The following is a 16058-nucleotide window of genomic DNA, read 5'->3' on the forward strand; positions in this document are numbered from 1 at the left end:
GGACAAGGGTGGGGCGGCGTGTGGATGCGTCCGCGGCGGGAGGGAGAGACGGATGGTGGTTGTGGTGGGGGGGGGGGCGTCGCAGGCCGCTCAGGAGGAGCATGGCGATGGCATGCGTGAGCAGGAAAGGGGCATGCCCGGGTTTGCAGGCTTGGGGCAGCCGCCTGTGCGTCGAGGCACAGCAAAACATAATTGGCCGAAGCTCCACGACATTGAGTGCATGAATGCAGAAGCATGAGCATGTGACAACCGCACAGGCATGCATGGGGTCAGGCCTCCCGAGCACGCACGCACGCACCTGTGCATAGGGCATCTCGAGGCGTGTCAGCTGCTTCAGGGCTGAGAGCTTTGTGATGTGCGGCTGCGCGGTGTCGCCGCCCGTGCCCAGCGCCAGAGCCCTGAGGGACCGCAGCTTCGTAAGTCCCAGCAGCGCGGATGCAGGCAGCGGCCCTGCGACGCAGGGCGGTGCGCGGGGGCAGCGCGGTGCTGGGGCAGCAGAAGCGGGGTGGGCAACCATGTGCGGCGGCTCCAGCAGCAGGGAAATGGGGCGCACCCAACATGTTCAGGCATGCTGCCCGCGCCGCACACGGGCGACGAATGTCCCGGACAGCCCAGAGTCGAGCAATCGCGAGTGCCCTTGCCGGGGCAACTGCCGACAAAGCGCAGGTCACGCCCGCCGCACGCCCCCACCTTGGACGCCCTCGCCCACGTAAAAGGAAAGCTCCAGCGTCGTCAGCCCTCGCGCATGCGCCGTCGCCGCCGCCATCACCGCCGCGACCAGGTTGAAGCCGCAGCAGACGCGCAGGCACCGCAGCCGCGGCGCGGCGCGGAGGCGGCTCGTCAGCCAGGGCACGAGGCCGGACTCGTCCCTGTGCCAGGTGGATGCAGGGACTCACTCGCTCGAGAGCCAAACAGGCGACAGGGCCGTCCGCTCCACAACCAGCGGAGCCGTACTCGGCAGGCGGCTGCACATGGAATCAGGCGCACGCCAAAAGTAGCATGGATCCCTTGTGATGGCAGCATGTTGAATTGTGCAGCCACGAGCTAGACCAGAGCAAGGCGCGACGATGCGCCCGCGCTCACCCGGGCAGGTTGAGGCCGTCCATCCGCGCGACCACCGTGAGGCTGGTGGTGGCGGACCACACCGCGCGCCGCCAGCTCTGGCAGACGCCGCCCAGCCGGACGACCTCGCGGCGCGGCAGGCGCGCCTGGCGGCGGCGGGGGAGCGGGCCGCGGGTCGGGGGTCGGGGGTGTGTGAAGAGGGGGGTGGGGGTGGGGGCCATGATTGAGGGCGGTGACGGCGGAGGTGATTGCGGCGGTGGTGGCAATTTAGGCGGCCAGAGTGCGGCTGAAGCTGGCCCTTCAGATGCTGGCTGAGAAGGCTGCTGCTGTTTTCGGCAGATCTGGGGGCGGCCGTGCACCTGGCGCTCAAACGCCGACGACAAGTGTGCTTTGCTGTGCGTCGCGGTATCCTTGCTCCCTGCCCATGCATCCGCACAGCCCCAACTGGCAATTATAAGCTGTAACAACCTTCTGACCTGCTCCAAGATGTGCCCGAAGACGCCCTCGTCGACGCTCTGCCATGAGCACGGCACGACGCCAGCACTGACACGCGCTGCCGCCGCTTGCGACACGAGCCGCTGCTGTTTGGACCGCGTCTGCATCGTAAAGCGTGGCAGACGCGAAATAGTAGGCGGATAGCCTGCTTTTGAAAGGAGGTGGAGCCACGACACGATTGATGAGGCACGGTAGCGCACAAATTTGCCGTGTATCGATACGCAAGTCTCGTAGAAGTGCTGGCAGTCGTCCCACTTCGCATAGTGAGAGCAGACTGAGACACAAGGCCTTATGTGATCTGACGCAGCTTCTTCATGAGCAGTTTCACCAAGCCCTGGCACATGCTAGCTGCACATCACATGATACCTCTACCAGTGTAGGCTACCGCAACAAGCTAACGTATGTAAGCTGCCGGCGCCATGCAGAACAGCAGCAGGATGCGATTGCAACTGCGATCGAGATGCGTGCCTGTCTGGTTGCACAGCCACTGCCTCCTGCTACAAGCGCGATGCTGACGGCCTGTACTTTGGTTGCATTCCTGCACACATACATGCAGCCATGCGGTAATGAGCTCCGAGGAGCCCGAGCGCTCGTGCCACGATGCAGCTGAGTACGTGCGGACTGCATTGTTGCGGGACGGGTGAGGCCCTCATCAAGCTCATGTCAGATGCCAGAGGACAGGATGCGCATTGACCAGCCGAAAGCCTGAGTCGCGCATGACAGGACGCACCATGCACACGCACAGTTCGCAACATTTGTGCGCTTGGCATCGCTTGCTAGTATGTGAAGATGCCAGCGCACGCAGGCGGATGTCAGCAGCTAGCTAATCCCTAGTAGATGTGTCAGCAATGAGCGCAAATAGAATGAGATTATCCCAGTTGGCGGCTGACTAACCAGAGGTGTTGATGTGAGCGGCCGATCCACCTGGTTCGTTGGTGTTTTGGTCTGTGCTGTGCGTGCTGTGTGTGCTGTGCTGTGCTATGTTGGGATATGTGGGGTGGCTCAGAACCTGCAACCTGGCAAAAAGAGAAAAACTTTCAACATGAATCCAGCACCTGCCGTCCTTGATGCTACTGCGAACCTGGCTGCGTCTGGCTGCTGACAATACGCTGAAGTGATTACGACACACACCGGGTGACGGATTGGTCCAGTAAGCTGGTGAAAGTGAGGCGGCTGTGAGCCAGTGAACCATAAAATTCCTACAAGCGGAGATACCAGTACAGCCTGCGTCATTCACCCTGCGGTCTGCGAACAGACGAAGGTCTCAAGGTCGGATTGTTCGGTGTTGGGCTCACCGGCCGAAGCGTCAACAACATACTATACTACAAGAACATTCAAATGCGTGCCAGCATTGACATCCGGCAACGGGTGCAGGCAAGCCGCACTCCGGCGGCGCCGCGTGTGGCCCTGGGCGCTGCTGCTGCGCGGCGCTGCGCCCCGGCAATCACCCGGCCATCCTACAATGGGGCAGGAGCCGCCGTGCGCAGGCTGGTGCAAACACCCAAGACGGCTGCAGGTGAGGGTCGTTCGCGGGCCTCAGATGGTGCTGGGAGATGGATGCCGATTTCCCGCCCTTTGTGTCGTCATCATGGGAGGGGCGGTGCTGAAGGCACTATCAAAAACCCCCAGGCTGACATCCAGCCTGTTCAAAGTTCTTAGCAGTGATCTTGACGTGCATGCCCACGCGCAATCCCTTGCAGTGGAGTCGCCAGCGATTGTGGCGGAGCCGCTCCCCGCGCCCAAGCAGCCGGAGCAGTTCAACTGGTACAAGAACTGGTGAGGCCCACCTCACATGTGGTCGTTGCCGCTGCTGGTGCAATCTCCCCGGCATTTGTCACATTGGTGCAGAAGCTCTTTAGGCACACCAGTGAACCCCAGCAAGGCAAGTGCCGCCCTCTGATCCTTGTGCCCTGGCACAAAAAACAGCTGCACTGCTGACATTCTCGCGCGCCCCCCCCCCCCCGCGTCGCGGTCCTGCCGCTCGCAGGTACCCTGCGGCCCTGCTGGAGAGCCTGCAGCCCGACAAGCCCAACGCGCTGCAGCTCCTGGGCTTGGACCTCGTCGCCTGGCGCACCCCAGAGGGCGAGTGGAGCGTGCTCGAGGTGAGGTTGGCCTGCATCCCGGCCTGTTGGGCCTGTTGGGCCTGTTGGGCCTGCAGGGGCAGCTGTGTGCCAACCCCTGGGCGGGTGCGCGTCGCCATGTGCACCCTCTATCAGGGGGATGCGGGCCCGTTTGTGCGCTGGGTCACCTGCCATCAGCGCGCTGCAACTGACAGACGCCGTTGCCCCCCCCCCCACACACACACACAGGACGCATGCCCCCACCGTCTGGCGCCTCTGAGTGAAGGGCGCCTGCACAGCGACGGCACCCTCATGTGCAGGTGGGTGGCTCAGGATTGCCTGGTGGATTGCCTGGTGGCGGAAGCTTGCCCTTCACGCCCCGCACTCCACGGGCTGTGCTTTTGCTTGCGTCGAAACAGAGCATGCCACTGCCGCCCCCCCACATGCGTACTCGTTTGATCACCACCACCACCGATTAACGGCCCCGGCCCCGCCCCCAACTCCCTCCAGCTACCACGGCTGGACCTTTGACGGCAAGGGCGCCTGCAAGAGCATCCCCCAGATGGCAGACCCCAAGGCCCTCGCCACCGCCACGGGCAGTGCCCGAGCCTGCGTCAAGCGCTACCCCTCGCAGGCAAGGCGCCCAGCGCCGCTATGTACGGCGTGATGGCAGCACCGTTGAGGGCGTGAGGGCACGTGCGAGGAGAGAGCCCACTGCTAGCAGTATGCTGTCTCAAACGCGACGCTCTGCCTTGCAGTTACAGTCCGTTGCGACCCTTGTCTGCTGCGTTTGCCTGCACCATGCCTTCCCCTGAACCATCAACCCCTAACGCGCCTCCGTACCCGTGCAATCGCGCGCCTTTTGCAGGAGCTGTTTGGGATCCTGTGGGTCTGGGCCGAGGCCGGCCCCACGGCGTGGATCGAGTCCGCCGCCACGACCCCCACCAGCCTGGCCCCAGACCTGCTGAGCGGCGACTGGGTCCCCAAGGGCACCTGGTTCCAGCGGTGAGCAGCTCGGAGGCACGGGGTTATGGGACGAGGGCCAGGCGGAGGCGCTAGCATGCGGCCGGCTGGATTTTGGGGGGGGGAGTGTTGCTTGATGCGTTTTGGGCAGCATGATCTGGCCGCCATCCGCCCATGCAGGTGCAGGGTTTCTCTACATATATATGCAGACTTCACTTCCGCTGGCAACCCTGCGGTTGTGATAAAGCCGAGGTGCTTCAAACATGGGAGCGCCACATGCACGCCTCTCACTGCTTGCAATGTGCCTGCGCAGGGACGTGCCGGTCTCATTTGACACGCTGGTCGAGAACGTCGTGGACCCCTCCCACGTCCAGTTCAGCCACCACGGCGTCATCGTGAGTCAGGGGTGACGCCATGTGACACTCAGCAACTCGACCATCACAGTTTTTTTCTTGACTTTATCTGGACCCCGCATCAATGGCAAGCAAAGCTGTACACCGCTTCGTCTGTTCAAAGCCACTGCCTCTGTCATTGCCTCTTCCGGCTGACCCGCAAGCACTCCAGTGCAAGCACTGCGCTGGCTACCCTGCAACACATTTCGTTTCTCCTCACTCCCAGCACCACAACATTGCATTGCGCAGGGCGACCGCGGCGCCCCCGCTCAGGCAGCCGCCTCCATCGTCGGCGACATCACATGCAAGGGCGGCTTCACAGTGGGCTACAACGGCATCGGGCAGCGCGTTGAGAATGTTGTGTTTTCACCCCCCAGCAGCTCAAGGTGGGGCCGGGGAACGTTTCAGTCTGCTATTCCTGTTTGTTCGCTAGCTGGCCAGTTTTGTAGGTGCAGCTGAGGTAAGGCTGGCCGTGCATCGCGCATGCCCTGCTTCCTTGTCTGGGTGCACGTCGATCGTGAAGCATGCATCGCTTGCGTTGTACAGACATGTACTGCCGGTCACAGCAAGTCGTCTCATGGCCCTTTCATCACACCCTGCAATACGACACAGTAACATCCGCCTTGCAACGACGTTCGTGCCCTGCCCTCGACAGGTGGCACTTTCCTGGTGACGTCCACCTCCAGCTGTTCGCCACCCCCACGCGCGTCGGCTGGACCCGCGTGTTTGTCAACATGATCGGCGACAAGAACAGCCCCAACAAGCGGCCGCCCAACGACCAGCTGCCCCTGTTTGTGCGGATCATGATCACGGTCATCGACTCGGTGCCGTGGCTGCAGCACCCGCTGCAGGTGGGACAGACAGGGCTGCCAAGCGCTGCGTAGCCAGGGCGCACATCCGCAGCGCGCGCCCTCGGGCACAAATTCGCAGGCTTGTTTGCCGTACCACCGAGTGGAGCAGCCAGCTGCCTTTCCTGCGCTTGATGCCCCACGTGGGCCTGAAGGCACCGTCTCCACTAACCCCTTAGATCTCTTTCTCCTCTCTTATTGTGTTCCCCGCTGATACCATCCCGCTTCCACTGCGCCTGTGCCACCCTCACGTGTGCACATCTGACTCTTGCGCTCTCCTTGGCCATTGCTACCTGCCACCCCAGCACAACAAAATCCTGGATGGTGATGACTATTTTCTGCATAAGGCGTGAGTCATTGTGGTTTTGCTTCCAGGAAGCGGGATGAGGGTGTCCATGCATCAGGCACGCGCAGCTTGAGAAGGCAGGCCAGCGAGGCGATTGGTCTTGCGCACGGCTGGGCAGCTCAGTTATGCCGGCCATCCAACCAGGTCTCGTCCCTCCATTCAGCATGTTTGGAGTGATGAAATGTGTTCGAGACCTTGCACAAGCTGGATCTGCGTTGACCCAGCGTGCCGCAATCACCCAATTCACCCGCGCTCTCCCCCCCTCCCCCGCACCCAGGGAGCGCCGGCTGTACAAGCAGGGGTCCCATGAGTCATGGCCCAAGCAGTACTACATGCCCGGATCGGTGCGCAGCGCCCACTGATGCAGCCAGTGCCCCGCTTCAGTCTTGGCGGTGCACTCTGATTGAACTGCTTGGCAGAACCTTGCAAGAATTGCTTGGTGGCTCTGCCCGTGCGCCTTCCATTGCGGCTCTCCAACCAAGCGTCAAAAACAACTGTGCTCGGAGGTCTTGGGACGCCAGACCTCATCTGCATATCTGCCCGCGCCTCTTCCTTGCAGGTCGACGCGGGCGTCATCGGGTGGCGGCGGTGGCTGGACGATTTTGGCAGCGCCCTGCCTGTCCTGCCGCGCTCGGCGGCCGACCTGGGGCCGGTCCTGCCCAAACGCGAGATGTTTGACAGGTTGGGGGCATGTGGCATCTGCAGAGATTCCTGAGCTGCTGATCAAGTTGCACAGTTGCCAGCGCACGCCGCGGAATGCTCTGGGCTCTGGCTACTGACCATGTCCAGTGTGACTTTGGATGACCGGTGCACTCCTGCGTCTCTGCTGCCCCAACTCAAAAAGCCATCTGCACCGGTGGCCTGTCTTCACTTGTGGGCCCTGTCATGCAACCCCTCTTACATTACAACGCTCTCCAACATGATCTTCTTCCAGGTACGAGCAGCACACCAAGGACTGCCCCCACTGCCTGGTGGCCCTACGCAACATCAACATTGCGATCGGCGTCCTCGCCGCCGTGGCCGCCGTCTCGCTCGGCGCGGTCGTCGCGGCCGCTGTGACGGGGGCGGCGCCGCTGCTGTCGCCGTTCTGCGCCAAGGCGGGAGCTGCGGGCGCTGTGGCGGCGGCGGTCGTGGCTGGCCTGCTGAAGTTCAGGCAGCTCTTCATTTACTACGAGTACGACCACTCCGAGCACTGAACACTTTGTCAGACAGTTGGTCAATCCTGGTCCCACGCTGCAAAATCAGCCAGGGGCTGCCATGCAGATGCGTGGTGGGTTGGCCGCTTGCCAGCCCTGCCTCTGGCTGATCGGCAAGGGAGCAAGAGACGAAAACCAGAGTGGAGTGCAACCAATGTTGGTATGCTGGGATGGTGTGTGGGTGCTAGTACGGCCTCCGAGGCCTGGGACACGCTGCACAATTGGCAAGGCGCCCGCGTGCACTGGCGCCTCACACCTTGCTTCTTATTCACACCGACTTGCTTCCGAGTGACATTTGTCCCTCCACCAGCCGTGCTTTGACGCGCATCGACACCCCGCCTTGCGACGTCGTGCGTCCAAGTACCGCGCGGTCTGCCTGCTGTGATTATCAGCAGGGCCCTGCGTCCAGGCCCTGTGTTGGCTGAAGAGATATCGCCCTATGTTGCCCTTCAAATTCGATGGGATACCAGGGTTGCTTTGGTCGCACAACCATTGCACCGTATGTTGTTGAGAGGGCTGCATTGCCTGTCCAGCCCCGCACTTGTCTTGACATCTGCTTGTACTCAAGATTCTATGGCTGCTCCTTGCGAGCAGCATCACCCGCAAACCCCATTGTGTTGCATGTAACATACAGAAGGTTGAGAATCTCGTCACTTCACTGCACGCAGCTGGATTTGCTGCCTGCCCTCGACCTGCTTTTGCTGGACGCAGCCTCTTGCGATGCGATCCGGCGTGCGCCGCTGTCTGCGACGTGACCAATGGCACACAGGCAGCATCCTTTGGCTTGGCTGGCGGAAATCACTCGCTCTGTGTCCTGTGCGCAGTCCTTTGCAGCCTTGCAATGCTGCGCCACCATCGGCCCGATAGTTGGTTGGGGCCTCCCTGCACACAGTGGTGTAGGCCGCCAACGTGAACCATAGGAGACGACATTTATTGTGGGGGCAAGGGGTGGCAAATCATGGCCCAATACAGAGTGAGTGATCGTGGATTGAATGCAGAGCATATGCGGGGAAGCAATGCGCTGCAGAAGGGCTTCACCCTTGCCTCGAATGGTGTCCTGCCATTCCCAACCGCAGAGCGGCAGCCTCACTGTTGAACACCAACCTCCATGCATCATCGCTGTGGCTGCAAAATAGTGCGCTTGAAACCCTGCAGGGCGCGTCAGTGTGCACTCTGTGGCTGCTGATTTTGCACCATCATGCGCATGGCGATTTCGTGAGATGTGCAGTACCGCGTGATGCATTCCGATGTGCGATTGGCCCAAGCTGTTGAGCTGCTGTCGCTGCGGCAGTTCCAGACAAGCAAGTGCACACGAATCTCATATATTCAGTCGGTTAGTGCTGCACTCAGCGCAATGGTTGACATTGGCTGCCAGGTTAGTGGCGCTGGTTGCGAAGCTGTGCCGAGGCCAGCCCGCAGGCCCAGCTCCCTTGCCGGCAGCTGCGCAGTCGCGCCAGGGCGGAGCGCGAGCGCACGCAGGCTTGGCACAGCATCTTTCTTTCCTAGGTCAGGGGGGGTGCGCAGGCGCGTGCGGGGTAAAAATAGCGGTGTCACACACAGGCTGGTGGCTGCGGGAGCACACAACCACAGCAGGGAGCGCGCCGCCACAACACAGCGCTGCAGGTCACCCGCAACTGGCCGCGCGCAGCAGCACACGGCACGCGCACCAGGTGCTCGAGGGACTGTAAGGACGAATTGCACTCCAGGTGTGAAGTGCCCTAGGCACGCTGGATTGCTTGACGGCGTTGTTATGATATCAAGCCTCGCTGACGTCCGCGTACATACTTGAAAGGCGTGCTAGCTAGTGTCATCCCGATTCCCCATCGGTGTTTGTACAGCCCGCATTATCACCTCCACTGCAATCATGGCATCCATGTACATGCGAGTTAGGATTGGTGCGAGCAAGGCCGGCCATGCCCCAGCCGCGCCACGGGTCGCCCCACTGATGTGCACTGGCGGTGCTCGTCGTTCTGCCTGGCACGGCTGTGGCGCTGCAGCGGCGCGGGGGTCCAACAACGGCATAAGGTGGAGTGCGCGCATGCTGGTGCAGACGCCCAAGACCGCCGCAGGTGAGGGGCAGTCGCGTGCCTGAGCTGGTGCGTGACACGGACACCACGCAAGTTCACTGCGACACGCTTCCCCGCCCTCTCAAGGCAGGGCTAGAACCCTCGCATTCGAGCCCGCGCCCGGCGTGCTGCATGCACTTGCTCATTCACATGCATATGCGCATGCACATGCAAGCGCAGTGGAGTCGCCGGTGACCGTGGGGGAGCCACAGCGGGCCGCCAAGCAGCCAGAGCAGTTCAACTGGTACAAGAACTGGTGAGGCTCCAGAAGCACTGTTGTCACAGACACGAATGCTGACAGCTGCAAGTTTCTCATATATCTCCTCTCAACAGCTTTGAATTCTGTCCGGCGGCCGGCCAGCCCTAGCTCCAGCCGGCGTCATTCACAGGTGATGTACGCTGTCTGTGGCATTGTGCAGTGTGCAATATGCGCGTCGCGGTCCTGCGGCTCACAGGTACCCTGCGGCCCTGCTGGAGAGCCTGCAGCCCGACAAGCCCAACGCGCTGCAGCTCCTGGGCTTGGACCTCGTCGCCTGGCGCACCCCAGAGGGCGACTGGAGCGTGCTCGAGGTGCGCTGTGGGGCGCCACACCCCGCCTGCCTTTTGGGGGTGAATGTGTGTGACGAAGCGTTTCGCGGGTTTAATTTATCGCTCGTGACGTAGTAGGTTGACGCAATTGGTCAGCTGCCGTCAGCCCGCTACGCCTGAGTGACGCTGTTGCCTCCATCTTCCCACAGGACGCGTGCCCCCACCGCCTGGCGCCTCTGAGTGAAGGGCGCCTGCACGGCGACGGCACCCTCATGTGCAGGTGGGTGGGCGCGGAACACCCCCTGAGTGGTGGCCACACTTGGATCAGCCGCCTGCCACGGGGCGAGCAGCTGCCCAATGACAGCCAAAGGTGTATCATGCCCTCGGCCCACTTGCAGACCCACATCGAATGTGTGCCCACCACAACAGGGGGAATGCGTCACTGGAGTTACGCTGCACACAACCAGCCGCGGCGGCCTTTTGCACAACCCCACTCCCACCAACAAAACACCCACTAGAACTATCACAATCCTTGACCGCCCACTCAACACCGCCCGCCGACCCGGTCTCTCCCCCGCCCCCACCTCCCCGCAGCTACCACGGCTGGACCTTTGACGGCAAGGGCGCCTGCAAGAGCATCCCCCAGATGGCAGACCCCAAGGCCCTCGCCACCGCCACCGCCAGCGCCCGCGCCTGCGCCAAGCACTACCCGTCGCAGGCACGCCGGCACCCATTTGCGTGGCGCCGCGCTCTGTGGACTGCCTCCGGCGGACGGGGACGGGATGCGCCTCAGGCCCCCGCCATGCACGCGGTGTTCTTCTGAGACTCCTGCATACTTGAGTAGCGGTGCACGCTCGAGCCTGCCGTCCTTCGCGCAAGCAGCACGCTCTGTTACTGCGCCTTTATGCTTTCCAACCCATGTGCCATTTGTAGGAGCTGTTAGGCACCCTATGGGTCTGGGCCGAGGCCGGCCCCACTGCGTGGATCGAGTCCGCCGCCACAGCCCCCGCCAGCGTGCCGCCAGACCTGCTGAGTGGCGACTGGGTGCCCCGGGGCACGTGGTTCCAGCGGTGAGGAGGCATCAGACGGCATATCGAGGGGGGCAGGCAGCGCTGGCGTGAGGTCGCTCAGTCTGCAACCAGCGTGGCTAGGCGTCGGGCCTCGCGGGGCTAGCGATAGTTTTGGTGTCTTGAGCTGTCGGGGTGCAGACACCGAGCGCCCTGCTGATAGTATTAGCGTCAACAGGGTTAGAGTGTGTCAGGACTGCGTGAACATCGCACAAATTCTACCTGTCAACCGCCAGTGACGTGGCGGTGTCGTTTGACACTCTGATTGAGAACCTTGTGGACCCCTCCCACGTCCAGTTCAGCCACCACGGCGTCATCGTAAGTCAGGGGTGACGCCACGCAGCACCCGGCCGCCGTGACGCGTGCAGTGCGCGCTGCTGTTTGACAGGCGACATCATATGACCCCTATGCCTGCCCTTCTTGGCCTTGTTGATGTCTCCATCCGCAAACGCAGCTGCAAGGCCGCATATCCGCCTCTTGCGCCCCACCCCGTCAAACGGCGCGCCCCCAAGCCCACCCCCGTCGCACACACACGTGCCCAGGGCGACCGCGGCGCTCCTGCTGAGGCCGCGGCCTCCATTGTTGGTGACATCACCTGCAAGGGCGGCTTCACAGCGGCCTACAGCGGCCCCGGGCAGCGCACGGAGACCCTCACGTTCGCGCCGCCCGGAAGCTCCAGGTGCGGCGACGCGGAGCGCCCCTGTCCCTGTTGCCGTTGTTCGCCGCCCAGCCCTTTGCGGGGTCTCGCGGGCACTGCGTCGCGCCGCATGGGGCAGTGTCGTCGGCAGCTCAGACGCCCCGTCCCCTGGCGCCCCTTCGCAGCGTGGCTACCCTATATATTCCGTGCCATCACCTTCGGGCAACCCTTAACAACGCCCGATCCCTATTTCCCCAACACAAAAACGCAAACCGCCCTCGACAGATGGCGCTTCTCCAGTGACATCCACCTGATCTTGTTTGCCACCCCCACGCGCATCGGCTGGACCCGCGTGTTCTCAAACCTCATCCGCAGCAAGGACGCCCCCAATGCAAAGGTGCCCATGGGGCCGATGCCCGCTTTTTTCCTGGTGTGGATGGACATCATGAACGCGCTGCCGTTCCTGCAGCACGCAATGCAGGTGGGGTGGGTGATGGGAGGCCTGTGGGTCCGCCAAATCACCAATGCTTGCTCATTGGGGACGTGCGGGCCAATGTGCGGCACCTTCAGGGGGTGCCGCCCCGTGCCTGTCCTCCTTTTTGAACCTGGCCTGTTTGGGACCTGACCATCATCGTGAGTCGTGCCCCTCATCGGCGCGTCTCTCTGGAACTCACTACACTTCAGCAGCCAACCGCCGCCGCTTTACATGGGCGCCCCCGCGCCCTTGCACCTGCGCCTGCGCACGCGCGGCTGCTGCGTTGATTTGCCGGCCCCCCCGCGCCTTGCCTCAAGCGGCTCTTACGCTGCGCGTGCGATTCCTCGCGCCCTGCGACCCCAGGACAACCACATTCTGGACGGCGACGACTACTTCCTGCACAAGGCGTGAGTTGCAGGGGGGAAGAGGCGCGCCTCTGGGGAGGGGCTTGCACGGCCCGGAGGAGCATCTTCCTTGCCGATGTGGCGGGCGACGTCAGGGGGTTTGCAGAAGCGTGCACGGCCCGAACGGCTCAGGTGCTTCACCGGGGCGCCTCATGGCAGCTGCTGGCGCAGCCTCACACGGCTGGACACAAATCAAGCTTGCCCCGACCCCGACGCATGCTGAAGAACCAGGTTTGCACCCCCCCACACTTCCACAAGCTGGATCCGCCTGTGACCCAGCGCGCCGCATCCACCCAATCCACTTGCCATGCCCCGCCCCGCCCCTCAGGGAGCGCCGGCTGTACAAGCAGGGGTCCCACGAGTCATGGCGCAAGCAGTACTACATGCCAGGAGCAGTGCGCAGCGCCCATTCACGCATCCCCGCGACCGCACTGCGCCGAAGCGAGCCGCGCCGCGCGCCCGCTTGTGCGCTGCACGGCGCCCCCTGCTTGCTGCACTTGCCTCGGCATGTGAGCGCCGTTTCAACCCCACAAGAGCTGTATGGGCGTCGGGCGCCACTGTTCCACCCGCCCGCGTCCGCGCCCACGCCGCGCCTCCTCCATGCAGATCGACGCGGGCGTCATCGGGTGGCGGCGGTGGCTGGACGATTACGGCGGCGCCCTGCCTGTGCTGCCGCGCTCGGCGGCCGACCTGGGGCCGGTCCTGCCCAAACGCGAGATGTTCAACAGGTAGGCGCGGTGCGCGGGCAGGGACCGAGCCAGGCAGCCAGCTCGGAGGTGGGGCGCAGCTGGACGTCGCGAGCACAGGCGCTTTGGTTCGTGGCCGCTTACAGGGCTGCCAGCTGCTTTCCGTTTCTCGCCAAAATCACCAACAATACCTGAAGCTGGCGGCCTTGGGGCGCAGTTTGCCAATCATGTGATCAACCGCCGCCGCTTGTCGCAACCGTCGATGCCCCGCCCAGGTACGAGCAGCACACCAAGAACTGCCCCCACTGCCTGGCGGCCCTACGCAACATCAACATCGCCATCGGCGTCCTCGCCGCCGCGGCCGCCGTCTCGCTCGGCGCCGTCGTCGCGGCCGCCGTGACGGGCGCGGCGCCGCTGCTGTCGCCGTTCTGCGCCAAGGCGGGGACCGCGGGCGCCCTGGCGGCGGCGGTCGTGGCTGGCCTGCTGAAGTTCAGGCAGCTCTTCATATACTATGAATACGACCACTCCGAGCACTAAGCGAGTCGTCAGAGGGGCAGAAAGCCTCGGGCAGGGCGCATGCGGCCTTGCAGGGGCGTGCTGCAGGGGTCTTCTGCAAGAGAGTGGCATCTGAGAGACCAGCGGGCAGGGCGCATATTCGCGGACTGTCTACTGCGCTGGAGCTGGGCGGTCGGGAATAGCTGAGATAGGAGAGGCTGAGGGCATGCGCGACCCGATCTAACGACCGTACTGCAGCGCCTTGGCCCCAAAAGCCCTTGGGCCATCCAAAATGGCGCAAAAATAACCACTTATTGTGAGAATTTCTCAGGTGACTTTTGTCACCTGTGTGCGTCCTTAGGCTGTTGTTTTATCTTATGACTGAACCGACACTTCCTTGCAAAGCGACACTTCCTTGCAATTTCTGCGTTCTGGTTCATCATACGGGTCTACTGCCGTATCATATGACTGAGGCACATAGGCTCACAACTTTGCACTCATCATAATTGTGAACCGCCCCCTGCTGGGCTGGGAGCCATCTGCCATTGCCATCCAAGATGGCAGCCTCAGGCCCCCAGGCTTGCCGACGCATCCCGCGCGCAAGAGTTGGCCACTTGCATGCTCGCTCAGCGTCCGCCCTTCACGTGTGTGACGTAATTTCACTGTACATTACGTGGCTTGCACAGGCATGTCCATCAGGACTGGTACACGTGCGTGCCTGCTTGCAGCTTGGGCAGGTATGCATTCCTGGTTGCATGCACGGGTTGCAGTGGTGGTGCCCTGCTGCAGTCGACAGCAGGCAGAGATGGTGGTGAAGCCTGTCCGTGCATCGGAGTGACCAGCCACACTTATTGCCTGTTGTAGCTGCAACAATAGTAGCCAACGAAACCAGACTGATATCAACAGACCTCTACAGAGGTGCAGGTCCATTCCGCTTAGTACACGGGCACTTAACACTGATCGTGCTTGTGCAACTATTGTTTGTAAGCCATCCATAGAAGTGCTGCGGGCAGATCACGAGTACTCAGGCCCCTGCGCGATGGCCCTCCGGCAGCTGTCACAACTGCTTGTCCATGGCTGGGGTTCTCCAGAATTTCAGGGTACTTTATATCGGTGCTGCATGCCTGCCGCACACATCGCCATGGGGGAGATGGCGGCAGCACACACCAGCGCCTCTGCGGCCATGCAGCAGCAGCAGAGCGCCAGCACCAGCAGCGGCAGTGGCAGCGATGGCAGTGCTGTGCCGGGCTCTTGGCAGCAGCTGCGCACCTATGCGACCGGCGGGCGCGGCTTGGTACCCAGCCGCAAGCCGGCGGTGAAAAAGCCGGCGCGCCATCAGTGGCACTACTGCGCAGTCGACTATGACCCCATGCTGCCCAAGCCCAGCCAGCCGTTGCCGCCTTATGCGCCGCCACGGGCACACCTCAAGGACTACAAAGCTATATTCAACTCGCAGATGCCGCGGCATAACCGCAGGAGGTGCGCGCTCGGAGGGAGGGGAGGGGGCACTGTGGTTTGTGCGCTTCAGGGGCGAGGAGAGGGCAAGGGCGCGGCGGCGAGGCGCTCGCTGAGCGGCTGCAGTGGCTCTCCAGCCAGCAGGCTGGGGATCTCATAGGCACCCGCTGAGGGGCCCACGGATGGAGGCTGACGCTGCCCCTTTTCACCAACCTTGCCGGCCGTGGGGGCGGGCGCAGGTTCTGCCGCGGCTGGGCCAAGCAGATGAAGCTCGCGGACCAGTCCTGGAAGGAGGCTTGGCTGCGGTCGCGGGCGAAGCAGGAGCGGTGGGAGGCGTCGATCCAGCGGCGTGCGGAGCAGATCGCGCGGAGCACTGCGTGGGCGGAGTGGCGGCAGCAGAAGGTGGGGCTCGGCCCTCAGAAGCTGGTTGAGCAGGGCGCCCCTTTGGCGCAGGTGGCAGGGCAGCCGCGGCCAACACAGGCCGAGGGGGAACCCTCTGGGAATCCTCCCCCACCATGACCAAGTAACAAACCCTTGTCAAAGTCCAGTGTGCTGTGTGTGTGCGGGGTGCGGGGCGGCATGTTTCTGGGTTGTGACAGAACCATGTTAAGGTCTTATCAACAGTGGCATTACATGCGTACAAACAGCAAGTGAAAAACTCAGTCTCAAGGAGATCAGATGTGGTTGAATCGGTGCAATTGATGCCTACAAAGCATGCTAGTTGCAGGGCGTGCAATGTCATTCAAAAGTTATCATCACGCATGGAGAACTGCGCAAAAAATTCACTACCGCAACGCCAGATCAGAGGGCTGTACTCAGCTTGCATGCTAGTTGGCTTTGCAGCTCTAGAGAGGCTTCAAGCGTGGGGCGGGTGGTGATAAGC

General features: G+C 62.6%; 4 protein-coding genes across 4 annotated transcripts in view; 3 read left to right on the top strand and 1 right to left on the bottom strand.

Moving 5' to 3' along the window:
• MNEG_6683 (hypothetical protein) overlaps positions 1–1664 on the bottom strand; it is a gene marked incomplete at both ends in the record, with an annotated part of 2504 nt that extends 840 nt beyond the window's left edge. The window contains 4 exons of the mRNA XM_014044840.1: positions 299–450; positions 691–869; positions 1084–1208; positions 1539–1664. Of these exons, the coding sequence (XP_013900294.1) occupies positions 299–450; positions 691–869; positions 1084–1208; positions 1539–1664 (582 nt within the window). The remainder of the gene's footprint in view (positions 1–298; positions 451–690; positions 870–1083; positions 1209–1538) is intronic.
• A 1231-nt stretch (positions 1665–2895) lies between these two features.
• MNEG_6684 (pheophorbide a oxygenase) lies at positions 2896–7362 on the top strand (the record flags this gene model as incomplete). The annotated part of the gene is made up of 13 exons (XM_014044841.1): positions 2896–3073; positions 3258–3333; positions 3545–3659; positions 3867–3931; positions 4128–4230; positions 4486–4622; positions 4894–4975; positions 5222–5358; positions 5628–5823; positions 6126–6169; positions 6444–6510; positions 6726–6847; positions 7101–7362. 13 exons carry the CDS (start codon positions 2896–2898, stop codon positions 7360–7362), a joined length of 1584 nt encoding a protein of 527 aa, XP_013900295.1.
• Positions 7363–9400: 2038 nt separating this feature from the next.
• MNEG_6685 (pheophorbide a oxygenase) lies at positions 9401–13762 on the top strand (the record flags this gene model as incomplete). Its single annotated transcript, XM_014044842.1, has 13 exons — positions 9401–9431; positions 9609–9684; positions 9884–9998; positions 10166–10236; positions 10551–10767; positions 10890–11026; positions 11260–11341; positions 11566–11702; positions 11946–12141; positions 12499–12542; positions 12868–13048; positions 13146–13267; positions 13501–13762. The coding sequence occupies 13 exons, from the start codon at positions 9401–9403 to the stop codon at positions 13760–13762; spliced, it is 1671 nt and encodes a 556-aa protein (XP_013900296.1).
• A 1099-nt stretch (positions 13763–14861) lies between these two features.
• Positions 14862–15199, top strand: MNEG_6686 (hypothetical protein; the record flags this gene model as incomplete). The annotated part of the gene is made up of 1 exon (XM_014044843.1): positions 14862–15199. A coding segment is annotated over one exon (338 nt), but the record flags the coding sequence as incomplete, so codon positions are not given.
• Between the last annotated feature and the right edge of the window lie 859 nt (positions 15200–16058).

Source organism: Monoraphidium neglectum (assembly GCF_000611645.1).
Source record: "Monoraphidium neglectum strain SAG 48.87 unplaced genomic scaffold scaffold01111, whole genome shotgun sequence".
Classification (NCBI taxonomy): Eukaryota; Viridiplantae; Chlorophyta; class Chlorophyceae; order Sphaeropleales; family Selenastraceae; genus Monoraphidium; species Monoraphidium neglectum.